The sequence below is a fragment of the Nerophis ophidion genome, linkage group LG07, assembly GCF_033978795.1.
Source record: "Nerophis ophidion isolate RoL-2023_Sa linkage group LG07, RoL_Noph_v1.0, whole genome shotgun sequence".
Lineage (NCBI taxonomy): Eukaryota > Metazoa > Chordata > Actinopteri > Syngnathiformes > Syngnathidae > Nerophis > Nerophis ophidion.
The window spans coordinates 59095815-59116466 of NC_084617.1; the positions used below are offsets into that span (position 1 = coordinate 59095815).

The 20652-nt window shown below is 44.5% G+C and overlaps 2 protein-coding genes and 1 long non-coding RNA gene across 3 annotated transcripts in view; 1 reads left to right on the forward strand and 2 right to left on the reverse strand.

The window, feature by feature from the left end:
* The window catches only part of LOC133556625 (uncharacterized), a 47597-nt gene extending 42198 nt beyond the window's left edge, over positions 1-5399 (reverse strand). The window contains exon 1 of the long non-coding RNA XR_009807561.1: positions 5266-5399. This is a non-coding gene — a long non-coding RNA (uncharacterized LOC133556625). The remainder of the gene's footprint in view (positions 1-5265) is intronic.
* A 91-nt stretch (positions 5400-5490) lies between these two features.
* tgoln2 (trans-golgi network protein 2) lies at positions 5491-15349 on the forward strand. The gene is made up of 4 exons (XM_061906739.1): positions 5491-5656; positions 8954-9699; positions 14125-14208; positions 14275-15349. Exons 1-4 carry the CDS (start codon positions 5608-5610, stop codon positions 14278-14280), a joined length of 885 nt encoding a protein of 294 aa, XP_061762723.1. The 5' UTR covers positions 5491-5607; the 3' UTR covers positions 14281-15349.
* zgc:153044 (uncharacterized protein LOC751678 homolog) lies at positions 14780-20473 on the reverse strand. Its single transcript, XM_061906740.1, has one exon. The coding sequence runs from the start codon at positions 20377-20379 to the stop codon at positions 19834-19836; it is 546 nt and encodes a 181-aa protein (XP_061762724.1). The 5' UTR covers positions 20380-20473; the 3' UTR covers positions 14780-19833.
* Positions 20474-20652: the final 179 nt, after the last annotated feature.

Genomic DNA, 20652 nt, shown 5'->3' on the forward strand with positions numbered 1-20652 from the left:
CTAAAGGCCTACTGAAGTGAGATTTTCTTATTCAAACGGGGATAGCAAGTCCATTCTATGTGTCATACTTGATCATTTCGCGATAATGCCATATTTTTGCTGAAAGGATTTAGAAGAGAACATCCACGATAAAGTTCGCAACTGGAGAAAAGCCCTGCCTCTACCGGAAGTCGCAGACGATAACGTCACATGTTGAAGGCTCCTCATATATTTACATTGATTTTAATGGGAGCCTCCAACAAAAATAGCTATTCCGACCGAGAAAACAACAATTTCCCCATTAATTTGAGCGAAGATGAAAGATTTGTGTTTGAGGATATTGATAGCGACGGACTAGAAAAAATAAATAAAAAAACGCAATCGCAATCGCACAGCCCGAAGAGGCAACGTGGGTCATCCCTCCAATGGGCTCACCACTCATAGGAGGGACCATAGAGGTCGGGTGCATTGTGAGCTGGGCGGCAGCCGAAGGCAGGGCACTTGGCGGTCCGGTCCTCGGCTACAGAAGCTAGCTCTTGGGACGTGGAACGTCACCTCACTGGGGGGGAAGGAGCCTGAGCTAGTCCGCGAGGTAGAAAAGTTCCGGCTGGATATAGTCGGACTCACCTCGACGCACAAAAAGGGCTCTGGAACCAGTTCTCGAGAGAGGGACTGGACCCTCTTCCACTCTGGCGTTGCCGGCAGTGAGAGGCGACGGGCTGGGGTGGCAATTCCCGTTGCCCCCCGGCTCAAAGCCTGCACGTTTGAGTTCAACCCAGTGGATGAGAGGGTAGCTTCCCTTCGCCTTCGGGTGGGGGGACGGGTCCTGACTGTTGTTTGTGCTTACGCACCAAACAGCAGTTCAGAATACCCACCCTTTTTGGGTACACTCGAGGGAGTACTGGAAAGTGCTCCCCCGGGTGATTCCCTTGTCCTACTGGGGGACTTCAACGCTCATGTTGGCAACGACAGTGAAACCTGGAGAGGCGTGATTGGGAAGAATGGTCGCCCGGATCTAAACCCGAGTGGTGTTTTGTTATTGGACTTTTGTGCTCGTCACGGATTGTCCATAACAAATACCATGTTCAAACATAAGGGTGTCCATATGTGCACTTGGCACCAGGACACCCTAGGCCGCAGTTCCATGATCGACTTTGTAGTTGTGTCATCGGATTTGCGGCCTCATGCTCTGGACACTCGGGTGAAGAGAGGGGCGGAGCTTTCTACCGATCACCACCTGGTGGTGAGTTGGCTGCGATGGTGGGGGGGGGTGCCGGACAGACGTGGCAGGCCCAAGCGCATTGTGAGGGTCTGCTGGGAACGTCTGGCAGAGTCTCCTGTCAGAGAGAGTTTCAAATCACACCTCCGGGAGAATTTTGAACATGTCATGAGGGAGGTGCGGGACATTGAGTCCGAGTGGACCAGGTTCCGAACCTCTATTGTCGAGGCGGCTGATTGGAGCTGTGGCCGCAAGGTTGTTGGTGCCTGTCGTGGCGGTAATCCCAGAACCCGGTGGTGGACACCAGCAGTGAGGGATGCCGTCAAGCTGAAGAAAGAGTCCTATCGGGTTCTTTTGGCTCATAGGACTCCGGAGGCAGTGGACGGGTACCGACGGGCCAAGCGGTGTGCAGCTTTAGCGGTCGCGGAGGCAAAAACTCGGACATGGGAAGAGTTCGGGGAAGCCATGGAAAACGACTTCCGGACGGCTTCGAAGCGATTCTGGACCACCATACGCCGCCTCAGGAAGGGGAAGCAGTGCACTATCAACACCGTGTATGGTGCGGATGGTGTTCTGCTGACTTCGACTGCGGATGTTGTGGATCGGTGGAGGGAATACTTCGAAGACCTCCTCAATCCCACCAACACGTCTTCCTTTGAGGAATCTGTGGTGGACTCTCCTATTTCTGGGGCTGAGGTCGCTGAGGTAGTTAAATAGCTCCTCGGCGGAAAGGCCCCGGGGGTGGATGAGATCCGCCCGGAGTTCCTTAAGGCTCTGGATGCTGTGGGGCTGTCTTGGTTGACAAGACTCTGCAGCATCGCGTGGACATCGGGGTCGGTACCTCTGGATTGGCAGACCGGAGTGGTGGTCCCTCTCTTTAAGAAGGGGAACCGGAGGGTGTGTTCCAACTATCGTGGGATCACACTCCTCAGCCTTGCTGGTAAGGTTTATTCAGGTGTACTGGAGAGGAGGCTTCGCCGGATAGTTGAACCTCAGATTCAGGAGGAACACTGTGGTTTTCGTCCTGGTCGTGGAACTGTGGACCAGCTCTATACTCTCGGCAGGGTTCTTGAGGGTGCATGGGAGTTTGCCCAACCAGTCTACATGTGCTTTGTGGACTTGGAGAAGGCATTCGACCGTGTCCCTCGGGAAGTCCTGTGGGGAGTGCTCAGAGAGTATGGGGTACCAGACTGTCTTATTGTTGCAGTCCGCTCCCTGTATGATCAGTGTCAGAGCTTGGTCCGCATTGCTGGCAGTAAGTCGGACACGTTTCCAGTGAGGGTTGGACTCCGCCAAGGCTGTCCTTTGTCACCGATTCTGTTCATAACTTTTATGGACAGAATTTCTAGGCGCAGCCAAGGCGTTGAGGGGATCCGGTTTGGTGGCCATGGGATTAGGTCTCTGCTTTTTGCAGATGATGTGGTCCTGATGGCTTCATCTGGCCGGGATCTTCAGCTCTCACTGGATCGGTTCGCAGCCGAGTGTGAAGCAACCGGAATGAGTATCAGCACCTCCAAGTCCGAGTCCATGGTTCTCGCCCGGAAAAGGGTGGAGTGCCATCTCCGGGTTGGGGAGGAGACCCTGCCCCAAGTGGAGGGGTTCAAGTATCTAGGAGTCTTGTTCACGAGTGGGGGAAGAGTGGATCGTCAGATCGACAGGCGGATCGGTGCGGCGTCTTCAGTAATGCGGACGTTGTATCGATCCGTTGTGGTGAAGAAGGAGCTGAGCCGGAAGGCAAAGCTCTCAATTTACCGGTCGATCTACGTTCCCATCCTCACCTATGGTCATGAGCTTTGGGTCATGACCGAAAGGATAAGATCACGGGTACAAGCGGCCGAAATGAGTTTCCTCTGCCGGGTGGCAGGGCTCTCCCTTAGAGATAGGGTGAGAAGCTCTGCCATCCGGGAGGAGCTCAACGTAAAGCCGCTGCTCCTCCACATCGAGAGGAACCAGATGAGGTTGTTCGGGCATCTGGTCAGGATGCCACCCGAACGCCTCCATAGGGAGGTGTTTAGGGCACGTCCAGCTGGTAGGAGGCGACGGGGAAGACCCAGGACACGTTGGGAAGACTATGTCTCCCGGCTGGCCTGGGAACGCCTCGGGATCCCCCGGGAAGAGCTAGACGAAGTGGCTGGAGAGAGGGAAGTCTGGGCTTCCCTGCTTAGGCTGCTGCCCCCGCGACCCGACCTCGGTTAAGCGGAAGATGATGGATGGATGGATGGATGGATTGCAATCGCGTTGCATTGAGACGATTCATATGTTTTTAGAGACATTTACTAGGATAATTCTGGGAAATCCCTTATCTTTCTATTGCGTTGCTAGTGTTTTAGTGAGTTTAACAGTACCTGATAGTCGGAAGTGTACGTCCACGGCCGGGTGTTGACGCGCAGTGTCTCGGGGAAGTCGACGACAGCTGTACAGGAGGCAGAAGCTCAGCTGATATCCGGAAAGTGGCGACTTTTCAACCACAATTTTCTCACCGAAACCTGCTGGTTGACATGTAGTCGGGATCCATGTCCGCTCTTATCCATAGGAAAGTTTCACCTCCGTGAATTTTAAACAAGGAATCACCGTGTGAGCCAGTTCCAGCTCGTGGTGCCCAAGACTAGACTTAAGACCAGGGGAGACAGGGCCTTCTCTGTGGTCGGCCCTAAGCGCTGGAACACTCTGCCCCTCCATGTTCAAACTGCTTCCACAGTGGAGTGTTTTAAGTCTCGTCTTAAGACCCACTTTTATTCTTTGGCTTTTAACACTACGTGAGTTGAGTGGTCCTCTGTTGTCCTCTGTGTTTTTTATACACTTTGATTTCTATTTTCCTGTTTTAATTGATTTTACCCTTTAAAATAGTTTTTAATCATATTTGTTTTTATATTGTTTTTTTTATATTGGTTTTATATTTATTTATTTTTTGTTTTAATTCAGTCATTGGTGGAGCATAATATATTTGTTTTAATATTGTTTTTAACATAGCTATGCAGCACTTTGGAAACGTTATTGTTGTTTAAATGTGCTATATAAATAAAGTGGATTGGATTGGATTGTTTGTGTGGCTAAAGGCTAAAGCTTCCCAACTCTGTCTTTCTACTATGACTTCTCCAATATTAATTGAACAAATTGCAAAAGATTCAGCAACACAGATTTCCAAAATACTGTGTAATTATGCCGTTAAAGCAGACGACTTTTAGCTGTGTGTGTGTGTGCAGCGCTTATATTCATAACAGCCCGTGACGTCACGCGTACACATCATCATTACGCGACGTTTTCAAGAAAAAAAGTCCCGGGAAATTTAAAATTGCAATTTAGTAAACTAAAAAGGCCGTATTGGCATGTGTTGCAATGTTAATATTTCATAATTGATATATAAACTATCAGACTGTGGGTTTCATCCATCCATCCATCCATTTACTACCGCCTATTCCCTTTTGGGTCACGGGGGGCGCCGGCGCCTATCTCAGCTACAATCGGGCGGAAGGCGGGGTACACCCTGGACAAGTCGCCACCTCATCGCAGGGCCAACACAGATAGACAGACAACAGTCACACTCACATTCACACACTAGGGCCAATTAAGTGTTGCCAATCAACCTATCCCCAGGTGCATGTCTTTGGAGGTGGGAGGAAGCCGGAGTACCCGGAGGGAACCCACGCATTCACGGGGAGAACATGCAAACTCCACACAGAAAGATCCCGAGCCTGGGATTGAACCCAGGACTGCAGGACCTTCGTATTGTGAGGCAGGCGCACTAACCCCTCTTTCACCGTGAAGCCCTAGTGGGTTTCAGTAGGCCTTTAAAATAATTAGCGCATGCTTACTTTTACTGCATACCTTTGGTAAGCACAGGAGTGAGAAGAGGTTTTAAAATAATTAACCCCCCGGCGGCAATTCAAAGAAATATAGTATATGTACTATTCGAACATCCGAGAACTGCGCAAATTGTCTTCGGCCTATTCAAAAATATACACGACACAAAATACACAAAAAATCAAATTCACGCTAAAGTGTAGGCTAAGTCAATGCTAGAACAATGCTTATATTTATGAGTTATGGGAACACTGCTGTAAACTTACTTGGAAATGCCAGCGTCTAACCTGATTAAAAGTGGATAGTTTTCGAGGACTCCTGAAACAAAATAGTATTCTTTTTTTTGCTCCCCTCGTCCAAAATGGCGGGGCTGACATCTAGCGGCTTGTGCGAGACACTGTTTTACCTGACCTCCGGTCCTCCACAGTCTGGGGGGGCAGTAATGAGCATTTTGCCGTGTTACGTTCCGATTATTCGCCAGAAGAAGGAGCCGGTGCGGAGTGCGCACACGGAAGCAAAACCAAGCTGTGACGCTGTCAAATCTGCTCACTCCTTTTTCTGGTGACAACAAAAAAGCAGCGCTTTTATTTATTTCCTGTGCGACCACCATGAGGTCTGTTTTCTTCTTTATGCTGGTGTATTTCTACTTGGTCATAGGTGAGCAGTGTTCTACCTATTTTTATTTCGCTAGTTAGTATTATAAAGCGTTTATCGTTAATCCCTGTTGCTTAGTTAACGCCACCTGTCTGTTTGAGAGTGAACGAGTCTCGTCAATGCGGTTGGCTTGTTTAGTTTTACTTGATTTGAATCTAATATCTCTGAAAAATATCGACATTTAAACAATCACGGTGTTTCATCATCGTTATCATCATCATTTCCATTATTTCCATTCATTCCTTTCATGAAAATGCATATGTACAAGCCACGTACAGTTCACACTTTCATTGTTTTTTGTTTCCTATACATTGATTGATTATACATTTCCATGATCAGAAAGGAGCAGATGGAAGAATAATATTATTGTATTTATCTTCAGTAATGCGGACGTTGTACCGATCCGTTGTGTTGAAGAAGGAGCTGAGCCGGAAGGCAAAGCTCTCGATTTACCGGTCGATCTACGTTCCCATCCTCACCTACGGTCATGAGCTTTGGGTCATGACCGAAAGGATAAGATCACGGGTACAAGCGGCCGAAATGAGTTTCCTCCGCCGGGTGGCAGGGCTCTCCCTTAGAGATAGGGTAAGAAGCTCTGTCATCCGGGAGGAACTCAAAGTAAAGCCGCTGCTCCTCCACATCGAGAGGAGCCAGAAGAGGTGGTTCGGGCATCTGGGAGGCGTTTAAGGGCACGTCCAAGCGGTAGGAGGCCACGGGGAAGACCCAGGACACGTTGGGAAGACTATGTCTCCCAGCTGGTCTGGGAACACCTCGGAATCCCCCGGGAGGAGCTAGACGAAATGGCTGGGGAGAGGGAAGTCTGGGCTTCCCTGCTTAGGATGCTGCCCCCGCGACCCGACCTCGGATAAGCGGAAGAAGATGGATGGATGGATATCTGCCCCCTTTTTTAACACAAATTATTTTAGATTACTTTATCACTGTTCCCTCCACCACAAATTGGTTAAAGGCCTACTGAAATGAGATTTTTTTATTTAAACGGGGATAGCAGGTAAATTCTATGTGTCATACTTGATCATTTCGCGATATTGGCATATTTTTGTTGAAAGGATTTAGTAGAGAACATCCACGATAAAGTTTGCAACTTTTGGTGCTGACAAAAAAGCCTTGCCTTTACCGGAAGTTGTAGACGATGACGTCACAAGTGTGGGGGCGCTGTCACATCAAATTTCTCCCCCCCACGACCCTCCCATTTACTTCCGGGGTCATGATTAATACAGTGACAGACGTTTTGTTAACGCTATATTATAAAAAATTTAAATAAAAAAATAAAAAACGTATTGGCGTGTGTTGCAATGTTAATATTTCATCATTGATATATAAACCATCAGACTGTGTGGTGGGTAGTAGTGGGTTTCAGTACAGTAGGCCTTTAAAGGCCTACTGAAATTAGATTTTCTTATTTAAACGGGGATAGCAGGTCCATTCTATGTGTCAGACTTGATCATTTCGCGATATTGCCATATTTTTGCTGAAAGGATTTAGTAGAGAACATCGACAATAAAGTTCGCAACTTTTGGTTGCTACTAAAAAAGCCTTGCCTGTACCGGAAGTAGCAGACGATGTGCGCGTGACGTTGTTGTAAGCATTTCACCAATCTCGCGCACTTTGCAAATTATAGGTCATTTCCAATGTGCGCAAGCAATTTGCATATCGCAAGACAAGATTTTGTTTGAAAATGGCGCGACCGTGCAAATGGATGGTTTGAGGACGGCTGAAGAAGAACTTGCGGAATTCTGCACAGAAAGCTACATCGAACAGAAGAAGAACAGCAAAACAGTCTCCCAACACTGCATAGATGGCATTAAGGGTTAGGGTTAGTGTTAGGGTTGGGGTTAGTAGCCAGGACTTCCAACACAATCAATATATAACTGGAAGCAATTTCCAAAATTGCCAAAAAGATTTTGCATTATACAAATTGCGCCCATTGATTTGCAAAATGTGCACCACACATTATTCAAATATATACCTGGAAGCAATTTGCAAAAAGATTGCGCATTATACAAGATGCGGTTGCGCATAAAATATATAGCTGGAAGCTATATATATATATATATATATATATATATATATATATATATATATACACACACAGTACAGGCCAAAAGTTTGGACACACCTTCTCATTCAATGTGTTTTCTTTTATTTTCATGACTTATTTACATATTAGATTGTCACTGAAGGCATCGAATCTATGAATGAACACATGTGGAGTTACGTACTTACCAAAAATAAGGTTAAACACTGGAAACATGTTTTATAGTCTAATTTCTTCAAAATAGCCACCCTTTGCTCTGATTACTGCTTTGCACACACTTTGCATTCTCTCGATGAGCTTCAAGCACACCTGTGAAATGAAAAACATTTCAGGTGACTACCTCTTGTAGCTCATCGAGAGAATGCCAAAAGTGTGCAAAAAAAGTAATCAGAGCAAAGAGTGGCTTTTTTTAAGAAACTAGAAAAATGGCGAAAGAAACTAAACAAAGGTTTAAGATATACTATTTGGAAATGTCTCGCGGGACAGTTTAAAATACACAACGGATGATTTTTTTACCTAGGTCTGTTTTAAATAAATAAATGGGTTGTACTTGTATAGCGCTTTTCTACCCTCAAGGTACTCAAAGCGCTTTGACACTACTTCCACATTCACCCACTGATGGAGGGAGCTGCCATGCAAGGCGCTAACCAGCACCCATCAGGAGCAAGGGTGAAGTGTCTTGCTCAGGAAACAACGGACATGACGAGATTGGTACTAGGTGGGGATTGAATCAGGGACCCTCGGGCTGCGCACGGCCACTCTTCCACTGCCCCACGCCGTCCGTTTTAGGGAAACAAAAGAGCAGATTATAATACAGTGAATCTGGAAATTATTAACAGTGTTTCACTTTTTCTACATTTTATGTTACGGCCTTATTCCAAAAGGAATACATTCATTTTTGTCCTCACAATATTCACACCACACACCAAAATTGATAATGTATGTTGCTGTATGTATACTTTTAACCCAGCAGATTTGGTCACATTTTCAGTAGCTCCATAATAAATTCATAAAAGAACCAAACTACCTGAATGTTTTTTGTGACAAACAAGTATGTGCTCCAATCACTCTATCACAAAAAAATAAGACTTGTAGAAATTATTGGATACGAAAGACCGCCATGACATTAAGTCCTCAACAACTGTATGTAAACTTTTGACCACAACTGTATATGAGCAAGCATTTATAAAACAGTGATAATCTCTGGGGTTTTGCAAGGAATAAACCTGTGAATCCATTTGCAGGGACAACTTCAGACCAACCTCCCATTTTAAATACAAATGTGCCAGGTCAAACAAACACCCAAAATGACAAACTGAGTGAGCCCAATGAAGTGCTTACTGCTACCACATCTCAAGATAAGACTACTGGGAAAGATACTTCTAGGATGCCGCAGACACAGAAAAAAGCACATGCAGAAGTTGTAAACTCCCAAAACAACAAAGCTAAGAATAAAGACCTGGGAGATGGGAAGACGGGAACAGCTGACAATAACAACATATCAGGGGCTACAGACCGCAAAGGAGAACACCCTGAAGAGGAAGGTGTGAAAAAAAAAGATGAAACAGGAGCCAAGCCTGCCAATGACATGTCCGAAAAAGACCTCAGCAAGGAGACCAAAGCAGATCTTGCAGAGGGCGTAACAAATGTTGAACACATCAAGCCGGGGAGTTCAGAACCTGGGCCTGCCTCAGATATAAAACCCGAAAAAGGCACCGCAAAGGAGGCACAACCAGAAGGCGAGGTCCCAAAACCTGCAGACAGACTTCCAAACAAGGAGAATTCAGACAAGGATTCTGCCGAAGAGTCACAATCTGAAAAAAAAACTGACATTGAGGTAAAACCAGGAGATGAAGCCAAGAATGTAGAAATAGAGAACCACCACTATGATGTAAGTGATGTGGCAGAAAGCAGCCATTTCTTCGCATACCTGGTTTCTACAGTAGTGCTGGTGGCAGTGCTTTACATCGCTTACCACAACAAACGCAAGGTATGTACGAGGTCTATGAAACTTTGGTTTTAATTTAGCGTTTTCCTCCACAGGCTCACTCACAGCTGCAAAGGTCACATCTGCAAAAAAAAATTTAATAGTGGTGAATGAGGAGTTTTTGGAAAATTATTATTCATGCTAATTTTCTTTAGACCCAATCAATGCTACTTAGACTTTTGTTGTCCAGAACCATAGTCCATACACCAGGGGTCGGGAACCTTCTTGGCTGAGAGAGCCATGAAAGCCAAATGTTTTAAAATGTATTTCCGTGAGAGCCATATAATATTTTTTTTAACACTGACTACAACCAAATGCGTGCATTTTTAAGTTAGGCCAACATTTTTTAGGGTACAATAAGTCTCTTGTTTTTTATTAACATTGTTATTCTGAAGCTAATCAATAATAAATACAATACTTCTTACCATTAATGCGACTTCTTGAACAGGTGTGGTAGAAATGGATGGATTAAATTGCATGAAAATGTTTTATATTTTAAACGTTATTTTTAACACAGTGATTACCAGCGGAATTATTAATTACTTACCGTGTTAACTAATATCAGCCAAGATTTATGCGAGAGCCAGATGCAGTCATCAAAAGAGCCACATCTGGGTCGAGAGCCATAGGTTCCCTACCCCTGCCATACAGCAACACACTTAAGTTTTTAACAGCAACTACAAGGGATGTCCCAATTTTTGGCCTGTGGCCTCAAATCCTATGTGATTTTCAGTCCACTTTGACATTAAATTATAAAACTGTAAATGTTTTACAGCAACTAACTAAAGTACAGCTGAGTGTGAAGCAACCGGAATTAAATCTGCACCTCCAAGTCCGAGTCCATGGTTCTCGCCCGGAAAAGGGTGGAGTGCCATCTCCGGGTTGGGGAGGAGACCCTGCCCCAAGTGGAAGAGTTTAAATACCTAGGAGTCTTGTTCACGAGTGGGGGAAGAGTGGATTGTGAGATCGACAGGCGAATCGGTGCAGCGTCTTCAGTAATGCGGACATTGTATCGATCCATTGTGGTGAAGAAGGAGCTGAGCCGGAAGGCAAAGCTCTCAATTTACCGGTCGATCTACGTTCCCATCCTCACCTATGGTCATGAGCTTTGGGTCATGACCGAAAGGATAAGATTACGGGTACAACCGGCCGAAATGAGTTTCCTCCGCCGGGTGGCGGGGCTCTCCCTTAGAGATAAGGTGAGAAGCTCTGTCATCCGGGAGGAACTCAAAGTAAAGCCGCTGCTCCTCCACATCGAAAGGAACCCAATGAGGTGGTTCGGGCATCTGGTCAGGATGCCACCCGAACGCCTCCCTATGGAGGTGTTTAGGACACGTCCAAACGGTAGGAGGCCACGGGGAAGACCCAGGACACGTTGGGAAGACTATGTCTCCCGGCTGGCCTGGGAACGCCTCGGGATCCCCCGGGAAGAGCTAGACGAAGTGGCTGGGGAGAGGGAAGTCTGGGCTTCCCTGCTTAGGCTGCTGCCCCCGCGACCCGACCTCGGATAAGCGGAAGATGATGGATGGAACTAAAGTACATACTTTAAGACTATGTTTACACTGCAGGCCAAAGTGGCTCTAATCTAACTTTTTCTTTTGGAATCTGATTTTTTTTCTAGCTGAATGTTTACACTGCAAAGTAAAATGTGATCTTTAACAGACTCCAGTTAGTATAAACCCACACAAGCCCCAATGTGGGCTTGAAGTTACTTGCATGCGCAGTTCGAGAGTGTAAACCGTAGTAAAGCGTAAATCAGAAGTTGATCCATCAAAATGAGCTATACCTCTTGTCGATGAAGATTTGGCTTGACACTGGTGATAAAAGTAATTGTTTATGTTATCCATCCATCCATTTTGTACCGCTTATTCCCTTTGGGTTGCAGGGGGCGCTGGTGCCTATCTCAGCTACAATCGGGCGGAAGGCGTTTACACTCAGGACAAGTCGCCACCTAATCGCAGTGTTTGTGTTATTAGATATTTTATTTGATATGTAAATCAACGTTTTGAAACTTAAGGTATCGATGTTTGATGTGGCAGCAGCGTAACTTGATTGACATCGCTGGTAGCTTTTTTTGACAAATTGGCTCATTTTGACAGAACAAAGGATTCCTTAACTGAGGAAGTAACTACTACACAAGAAAACATGGGCGCCACGGATAAATGTGTTAGTAGGTTTGTGCCATGGCTGTTGTGTAGTGGAAGTAGGCATAAGGAAATCAACTGCAAGATGAGGAAGAAGAGAACTGCAAAGAGGAAAGTGACAAATGACGTAACTTCATCCATCCATTTTCTACCACTTATACCCTTTGGGGTGGCGGAGGGCACTAGTGCCTATCTCAGCTACAATCGGGCGGAAGGCGGTGTACAGCCTGGACAAGTCGCCATCTCATCGCAGGGCCAACACAGATAGACAGACAACATTCACACACTAGGGCCAATTTAGTGTTGCCAATCAACCCATCCCCAGGTGCATGTCATTGGAAGTGGGAGGAAGCCGGAGTACCCGTAGGGAACCCACGCAGTAACGGGGAGAACATGCAAACTCCACACAGAAAGATCCCGAGCACGGGATTGAACCCAGGACTACTCAGGACCTTCGTATTGTGAGGCAGACGCACTAACCCCTCTTCCACCGTGCTGCACATGACGTAACTCGCCCAAAGATAACGTTAAAGTCGCAATCAGGTCGCATTTCCGTTTAGACTTTAGGCACATTTAAAAAGATCAGATTCCAATCAGATTCGGACTGATGTGGCCCAAAAAAGAAAAATATTGATTTAATCACTTCAGTGTCATTTAAATACGGATACTATACTAGGTATTGATGGTATCGCCATCTGGATCGCTCACCTCATTGAAGCTTTTGTGGTTAAACTTCTTGTGTCGTCCTGCTCGGTGTGTGTGTTTGTTTGTGTAGAGCATGCTTAGCCATTCCTTTCCCTTCTAGTTCTCCAGCGATAATGAACATGGAAGACATTTAGTTCATTTTGCGTTATGGTGGTAAGGATTAGTGTCTTACAAGTGGCTTTCACTGTCGATAGACAACGCTTTCAATGCTATTTGCTCTCAATTTTGAGCCAGTGTTCTGGAAAGTCACGCCCCCCCCTAAGGTAAAGATCCTCAGCCGATCGCCAAAGGCAAATATTGACCGACGCCTCCACTGCTGCAGTACAAACAACAAGAGTTTCAATTGCCCACTGAAGAGTATGGAGTATCCAGTGACTTGATGCATATTTGTTTTTCCTGATAGCAGAACACAGAAATTCTAAATACATGATTTTGTGGCGCAGGTTTATGTACAGCGGGGCAAAAAAGTATTTAGTCAGCCACCGATTGTGCAAATTCTCCCACTTAAAATGATGACAGGGGTCTTTAATTAAAAAAAAAAAATCCAGGAATTCATATTGTAGGAATTTTTAAGAATTTATTTGTAAATTATAGTGGAAAATAAGTATTTGGTCAGCCATTCAAAGCTCTCACTGATGGAAGGAGGTTTTGACTCAAAATCTCACGATACATGGCCCCATTCATTCTTTCCTTAACACGGATCAATCGTCGTGTCCCCTTGGCAGAAAAGCATCCCCTAAGCATGATGTTTCCACCCCCATGCTTCACAGTAGGTACAGTATGGTGTTCTTGGGATGCAACTCAGTATTCTTCTTCCTCCAAACACGACGAGTTGAGTTTATACCAAAAAGTCCTATTTTGGTTTCATCTGACCACATGACATTCTCCCAATCCTCTGCTGTATCATCCATGTTTCCATCCATCCATTTTCTACCGCTTATTCCCTTTTTTGGGGTCGCGGGGGGCGCTGGCGCCTATCTCAGCTACAATTGGGCGGAAGGCGGGGTACACCCTGGACAAGTCGCCACCTCATCGCAGGGCCCATCCATGTTTCCATTTTGGTATAAACTCAACTCGTCGTGTTTGGAGGAAGAAGAATACTGAGTTGCATCCCAAGAACACCATACCTACTGTGAAGCATGGGGGTGGAAACATCATGCTTTGGGGCTTTTTTTCTGCTAAAGGGACAGGACGATTGATCAGTGTTAAGGAAAGAATAAATGGGCCCATGTATCGTGAGATTTTGAGCCAAAACCTCCTTCCATCAGTGAGAGCTTTGAATGGTTGACCAAATACTTATTTTCCACCATAATTTACAAATAAATTATTTAAAATTCCTCAATGTGAATTCCTGGATTTTTTTTTCACATTCTGTGTCTCACAGTTGAAGTGTACCTATGATGAAAATTACAGACCTCTGTCATCATTTTAAGTGGGAGAACTTGCACAATCAGTGGATGACTAAATGCTATTTTGCCCCACTGTATTTCATTATTTGACAAGTAATTAGTAGTAACTGTTAAATGCAACTGTACCTCATCACATTTAATCCAATGCCTCTATGTTCCTTTTTATCCAGATAATTGCTTTTGCTTTGGAGGGAAAGCAATCAAGATCTGCTCGTCGTCCAAAATCCACAGAATACCAAAAACTGGAACAGCATGTAAGTTTTTCCTTTATTAATTGTTTTGGTTTGAGTTGAATTAATTAATTTTTTTGTTTCTTCCAGTTGTAACCAGATGTTGTTTTCTTGACGCTGAATACACTGTAGGGTGGAATCAGAAGATGATGAGCGGATTTGATCATTATAACTGACATAAATTTTGGCCCGTGTTGACGTTGTTCTACTCTGTAGATGGATGCTTATTGCATGACTATGCAGATCATACTGTTGCCTTCTTGTCAGAATGAGTACAATACAGTGAAAGCAAAGTGTTCATGCTCTTTGCACCCCTTTCTTTATTCCACTTTCTAATAATATAACTGCAAAGACTCAGGAAAATTTGGTAGCAGATGAAAATTTTAGCTGTTTTTCCGTGTTATGTCTTGCTTTGTTTGTACAGCTATGACTGCACTGTGAACCAAAATATGCCATTGTGACTCCTTTATAATCAAATTCTGAGATTTTTTTTTTAATGCTTTATAAATTCTTAAAAGCTGCCTGCCAACATGTAAGGACAGTTTGCATGTGTTTGCAGTTTGCATTTTGTTCTTATAAAACATTTTTCCAAAACTTTTTGAATGCGGTGATTAGATTTGCTTTTATAACGAGAAGTGAATTGGAAGGTTTACTGTAAAACAGTGTATGGCTCAAAGACTGGAACCCTGGTAGCCTACAGAACCCAGGTACTAATAACGCATGTCAATGTTTTGTTGAATCTAGATATCTTGAGACTTACAAATTTTGAGTTTTCTAAAATGTATGTTGTTGATGTACGGCACTTTCCCTGTTCTGTAGGAAAAAAATGTATACACTGGCATTGAAAGCAGGAAACTATGCTAGTTCCTGAACTATTTAACATGTTCCTGTGTTGGATGTGGCGTAACCACTCCCAGGTGTCACAGTTAATGTCACTTTTTTTGCAGCGCTATCTGTAAACCGTCACCGTGTTTACTCTTGATGTTATCTGAAGTCTTTGTGATGGCAACCTCATTCTTATGGATTTTTACCAATTTGCTGCTTTTTGTCAAACTGACCAACATATGCATTTATTGACAGGTGATCTGCACTTTTGAAGAAAATGTATAAAAGCTTGAAGTCGAAGATAAATAAAATATTTGTACTAGAGTAGATTTTTATCAGAGTTCTGTGCCAAATGACTCTTTTATTTTATGTATTGAGGTGGTTTTAATTATATTGTATTGAAAATAACTATTTACAGTTACTCGGCAGTAGGAAGAAAACCTCCAACATTTTTATTTGGAAATCTGCAATGCCGCATTTTCATCCACCTGTCTAAAATGCTTGGGACATCTTGCTGTCTGCGTGTAGTACAAAATAAATATTCTTTTTGTACTTGGACTTCTTATCCCTTACTTGTGTGTCATATTGGCTCACAAAGGAAAACCTAACTGACAAGTAAGTCATGTTTATTTCCGCTGTGAACGCAGTTTGCTTGTCAGCGCCACAATGTAGCACCTGTATGGGGCTAAACATGGGCCTGAATGCTTTGTACTTCAATAAATGAACTTTGAAACGAAAAGGAAAAAAATCAAGTTTTAATGTTCAGAATGTTGAAAAATACATCAGTATACTCCCCTGCTATCCCATAAGGGAAAAGCGGTAGAAATGGATGGCTGGATGAATATTCTAAATAAAAATAAATGTGCTTTTTTTTTTTTTCAGGTTAAAAACAATTTAATTCACTCTGGTAATTATTAAAAAAAACAAAAAACACTTCGATATATTTTGATATTTAAGCTGTTTTTTTCAGATTTGGTTTCTTTTAAAAAAAATCAGGTTTAGTTCATTTCATTTCTAATTCAAATCTTTTTCAAATTCAGACTGCAAAAATATTTGAATCTGAATAATACAAGCTCATGTATGAAAATTAATTCAAAAGAGTTGGAAAAGTAAATCATAATTAGGGCTGTAATGGTTAACATTTGATTTAAAAAAAAGCTGGATTGTATATTCTGGTGCTTTTATGAATTGTTTGAGTGTATTGAATCAAAATTGATCAAATCTGGACCGCATGGAGTGGCCAGAAATGTGTTCATAGTCATAGTCTAACCCTAATATTTGGTCTCTCACCTACTTCGACAGCTGTGGGTTACAGTTAAGTGGTTTACATGATAGATTTGTTGTCTTCCTTGCTAGAACACAACTGCAGGACACGCTTGACTCATTTCTACAGCTCTCGCGCTCTATTTTTCATTTTTTTCTCGCGATATTCTCCCCTGTCCAGCCCCTATTTGGGCACAGGGAAACAAACAGGTAAGGAACCAAAATGTAGGACCGTATAAAAAAAAAAAAAAAAAATACAGTACAACAAATGTGTTATCTGAAATAATAGTATTATGACTCACTATAATGTAAATAAAAATTCCTCCCCAACATTAATTATTGTCCATACATAAGGATAACATACTAAATCAAATGTTACAACAGTTTCCACAGGGCTGCTGCAATAAAGCTCACATGAGAGCAGTGATGTGTGGGTGCCATGATCTGGCACTGGTTATATTTCTATCAGTCTGTACACGTTCAAAGTGGGATTGTGGATAATGCACATGTACTGTTAAAATAAAAATGAATTATGGCAAGTGGAAAATATCTTCACTAAACTATTTCCCTAAAATATACACCGAGGCTATAATGTGTGTTTCGAACAAACAAATCTATCCATCCATCCCATTTTCTACCGTGTGTCCCTTTTGGGGTCGCAGGAGGGGTGCTGCAATCTATCTCAGCTGCATTCGGGTGAAAGGCGGTGTACACCCTGGACAAGTCGCCACCTCATCACTACTCAATTACTGAATAAAGTCAACCCTAAACAATCATATTTTTCAATATTCAAACTGGGGAAAAAAAAGCTGTGCATTCATTTTGGCCCTATTACGCACAACCAACTTTTCATACCTATTTGTACCTGATGTGTATTTTGAGCACACATGAATCTCAAAAATGTGAAATCCAACTATGGAGGCGGGCTTCACGGTGGCAGAGGGGTTAGTGCGTCTGCCTCACAATACAAAGTTCCTGCAGTCCTGGGTTCAAATCCAGGCTCGGGATCTTTCTGTGTGGAGTTTGCATGTTCTCCCCGTGAATGCGTGGGTTCCCTCCGGGTACTCCGGCTTCCTCCCACCTCCAAAGACCTGCACCTGGGGATAGGTTGATTGGCAACACTAAATTGGCCCTAGTGTGTGAGTGTGAGTGTGAATGTTGTCTGTCTATCTGTGTTGGCCCTGCGATGAGGTGGCGACTTGTCCAGGGTGTACCCTGCCTTCCGCCCGATTGTAGCTGAGATAGGCGCCAGCGCCCCCCGCGACCCCGAAAGGGAATAAGCGGTAGAAAATGGATGGATGGAACTATGGAGGCATGGCGGATATATGAAATAATCTTGCCTTTCTATACACTTCTGCTTAACGATCCGTTGAAAGTTTGCTCAAACCTGTAACATGATTCACACCGACAACATTAGCGGATTATAAATCTAACTTAAATGCGCTAAAAACTACAACGTGGCTGACGGGGAGAAGACGCAGTCGAAGTGGGGGCACGTACTATGAATAAGACCGCCCACAAAACGTAGTATGCTGAAGAAACAATCTGAAAGCGGCTTGAAGATGGTCTCTAAAACATTATCTCTGCTCAATTTTGACTAAAGATCCACTGTTACATGTTATATAACCCAAAAATAAGTGTTTTAAATGTAAAAAAACAAAACAAAAAATATGTGACCCCTTAAATACACTGATGCGTTTTCCAAGATGCAACATCAAAACGTGTATTTTTTGTTTCAAAGTTTATTATTTGTTTTCAATAGCAAAAACTTTGATCTTTATTTAGGTCCATAAAAGTACACAATTTTACAAGCCCAATTCTCCCTGTATAATTGACAGGATAGACTTCTACCGGGCTTCACGGTGGCAGAGGGGTTAGTGCGTCTGCCTCACAATATGAAGGTCCTGCAGTCCTGGGTTCAAATCCAGATCTTTCTGTGTGGAGTTTGCATGTTCTCCCCGTGAATGCGTGGGTTCCCTCCGGGTACTCCGGCTTCCTCCCACTTCCAAAGAGATGCACCTGGGGATAGGTTGATTGGCAACACTAAATTGGCCCTAGTGTGTGAATGTGAGTGTGAATGTTGTCTGTCTATCTGTGTTGGCCCTGCGATGAGGTGGCAACTTGTCCAGGGTGTACCCCGCCTTCCGCCCGATTGTAGCTGAGATAGGCGCCAGCAACCCCCGCGACCCCGAAAGGGAATAAGCGGTAGAAAATGGATGGATGGACTTCTACCCAATGGGGAAATTATGGGGTTGCAAGGCGGATACTAAACTTCCATAAAAAATACGATTAAAAAAATTACATGAAAACAAGAGGAAACTAACTAAAAGGACGAGCTTATGCAACCGGCTGCCACTTTAACAAGTGTCATTTTCGACATACAAAAGTAAAACAACAAAAAAAGACCAATAAGTAATACATATTGCGCACATACAATCCCACCATACATAAACAACAAAATAAAAACAATTTTACAACCGCCCAGCCAGAGACAGGAACACTCCTAACAAAGCAACCGAGAGAGTCGACTCAGTCCTAGGCTGTCTACTAGCTCTTGGCCAATGTCCAGTCCGCACGGATGAGTGAGAATACAAAGTGTCCGATTCAACCAGGGCTACGTGAAGCTCGTCCGTCCTGACGTTCAACACCAGCTCCTCCGGTCTCTCCATGCGTTCTCCGGGTTGGCAGAGAGCCAGCCGGTCTCCAGTGCAAACATTGCCATGGCTAAAATACTCCAAGAGTTTACACCCACATCTGCGGTTCTCTCCAAGGTTTCTCATAGTCATTTACATTGAAATCCCACTGAGTTGTGAGTTTTTCCTTGCCCTTATGTGGGCTCTGAACCGAGGGTGTCGTTGTGGCTTGTGCAGCCCTTTGAGACACTTGTGATTTAGGGCTATATAAATAAACGTTGATTGATTGATAGATAAACATGCTTCACTACACACCGTAGTTCACCGGCGTCAAAATGTAATCAAATGCCATTGGTGGATCTACACCATTGGTTCTTAACCCTGTTGGAGGTACCGAACCCAACCAGTTTCATATGCGCATTCACCGAACCCTTTTTTAGTGAAAAATAAAATGTTTTTTTTTTCAGATTCAAGAAAAACTTATGTTTTTTTCATTTGTGCACAAAAGGGACGGCGTGGCGCAGGGGAAGAGTGGTCGTGCGCAATCCGAGGGCCCCTGGTTCAAATCCCATCTAGTACCAACCTCGTCACGTCCGTTGTGTCCTGAGCAAGACACTTCACCCTTGCTCCTGATGGGTGCTGGTTGGCGCCTTGCATGGCAGCTCCCTCCATCAGTGTGTGAATGGGTAAATGTGGAAGTAGTGTCAAAGCGCTTTGAGTACCTTGAAGGTAGAAAAGCGCTATACAAGTACAACCCATTTATCATTTATTTATTTAAAATGAATATCCTGGGTACCGACTCTGGACAGCCAGTACTTCATCCATGGCCACCGGACCGGACCCAGATTTGGCATATTTGTACAATTAGTGCAGATAACAAGGCGTTCATATCCAAGTTAAGATCCTCAGTAGATCCCTCACACTTGAGTCACAATGGCATCATATTTCTGGCCTCCTCTTCATAAATGTCAGGTATCTCTCCCATGGACGAGGACACCATCCGGACCGATGTGCACCCGCGAAGCTCCTTCTCGTACTGGATCAACTGCTTCCAGAAGCCGTTGTTCGGCCTCGCCATGGGTCGGCAGGTCTTGACCCAGGCGTGGGCCTCCAGCAAGGTGACGCTGTGGTGCTTGACGAGAAAGGCCATGCACAGCGCCGCCGAGCGGCTCACCCCGGCATTGCAGTGCACCAGCGTCCGGCCGCCACCGCGCGCTACTTGCTGTATTGTCTCCCCCACGCCGTCGAAATGGTCAGCGAGGGGTGAGGACGGAGAGTCGGCCAGCGGGATGTGGATGTACTGCACGCCCTTAGGAACATGACTGCTGCCGCTCTTCTTGGTCTCGGTGACGCTGATGACGCACGTTATGTTGTTCGCACTCAGCAGGGAAACGAGACCGGCCGCCCTGCCGTTACTCACGTAAAGGTGTTCGGTAATGCGGCACAGGCCGGAAAGACGTCCGTTATTAGGCATTACAGCTTCTTGATACGCAACGAAAAAAAAAAAAAGGTAAACAAGTCGCCGGCGGAAATGGCACACCTACTTCCGGCTGTAAGGCGGCCGAGAGAGGCCAAATGTCACACATTTGCCCCCAGCTGGACGCGATTTTGGAAAGCCTAAAAAAGGGGTCACCAACGCTGTGCCCGCGGGCACCAGGTCGCCCGTAAGGACCAGATAAGTAGCCCGCCGGCCTGTTCTAAAAATAGCTCAAATAGCAGCACTTACTAGTGAGCTCCCTCTATTTTT

Excerpts from the sequence above, each read along its gene's own strand:
- tgoln2 (XM_061906739.1), top strand. The coding sequence starts at position 5,608 with ATGAGGTCTGTTTTCTTCTTTATGCTGGTGTATTTCTACTTGGTCATA. Across the intron at positions 5,657-8,953 it reads GTATTTCTACTTGGTCATAG|GGACAACTTCAGACCAACCT; the intron begins GTGAGCAGTGTT and ends ATCCATTTGCAG. Across the intron at positions 9,700-14,124 it reads CTTACCACAACAAACGCAAG|ATAATTGCTTTTGCTTTGGA; the intron begins GTATGTACGAGG and ends CTTTTTATCCAG.
- zgc:153044 (XM_061906740.1), bottom strand. The coding sequence starts at position 20,379 with ATGCCTAATAACGGACGTCTTTCCGGCCTGTGCCGCATTACCGAACAC.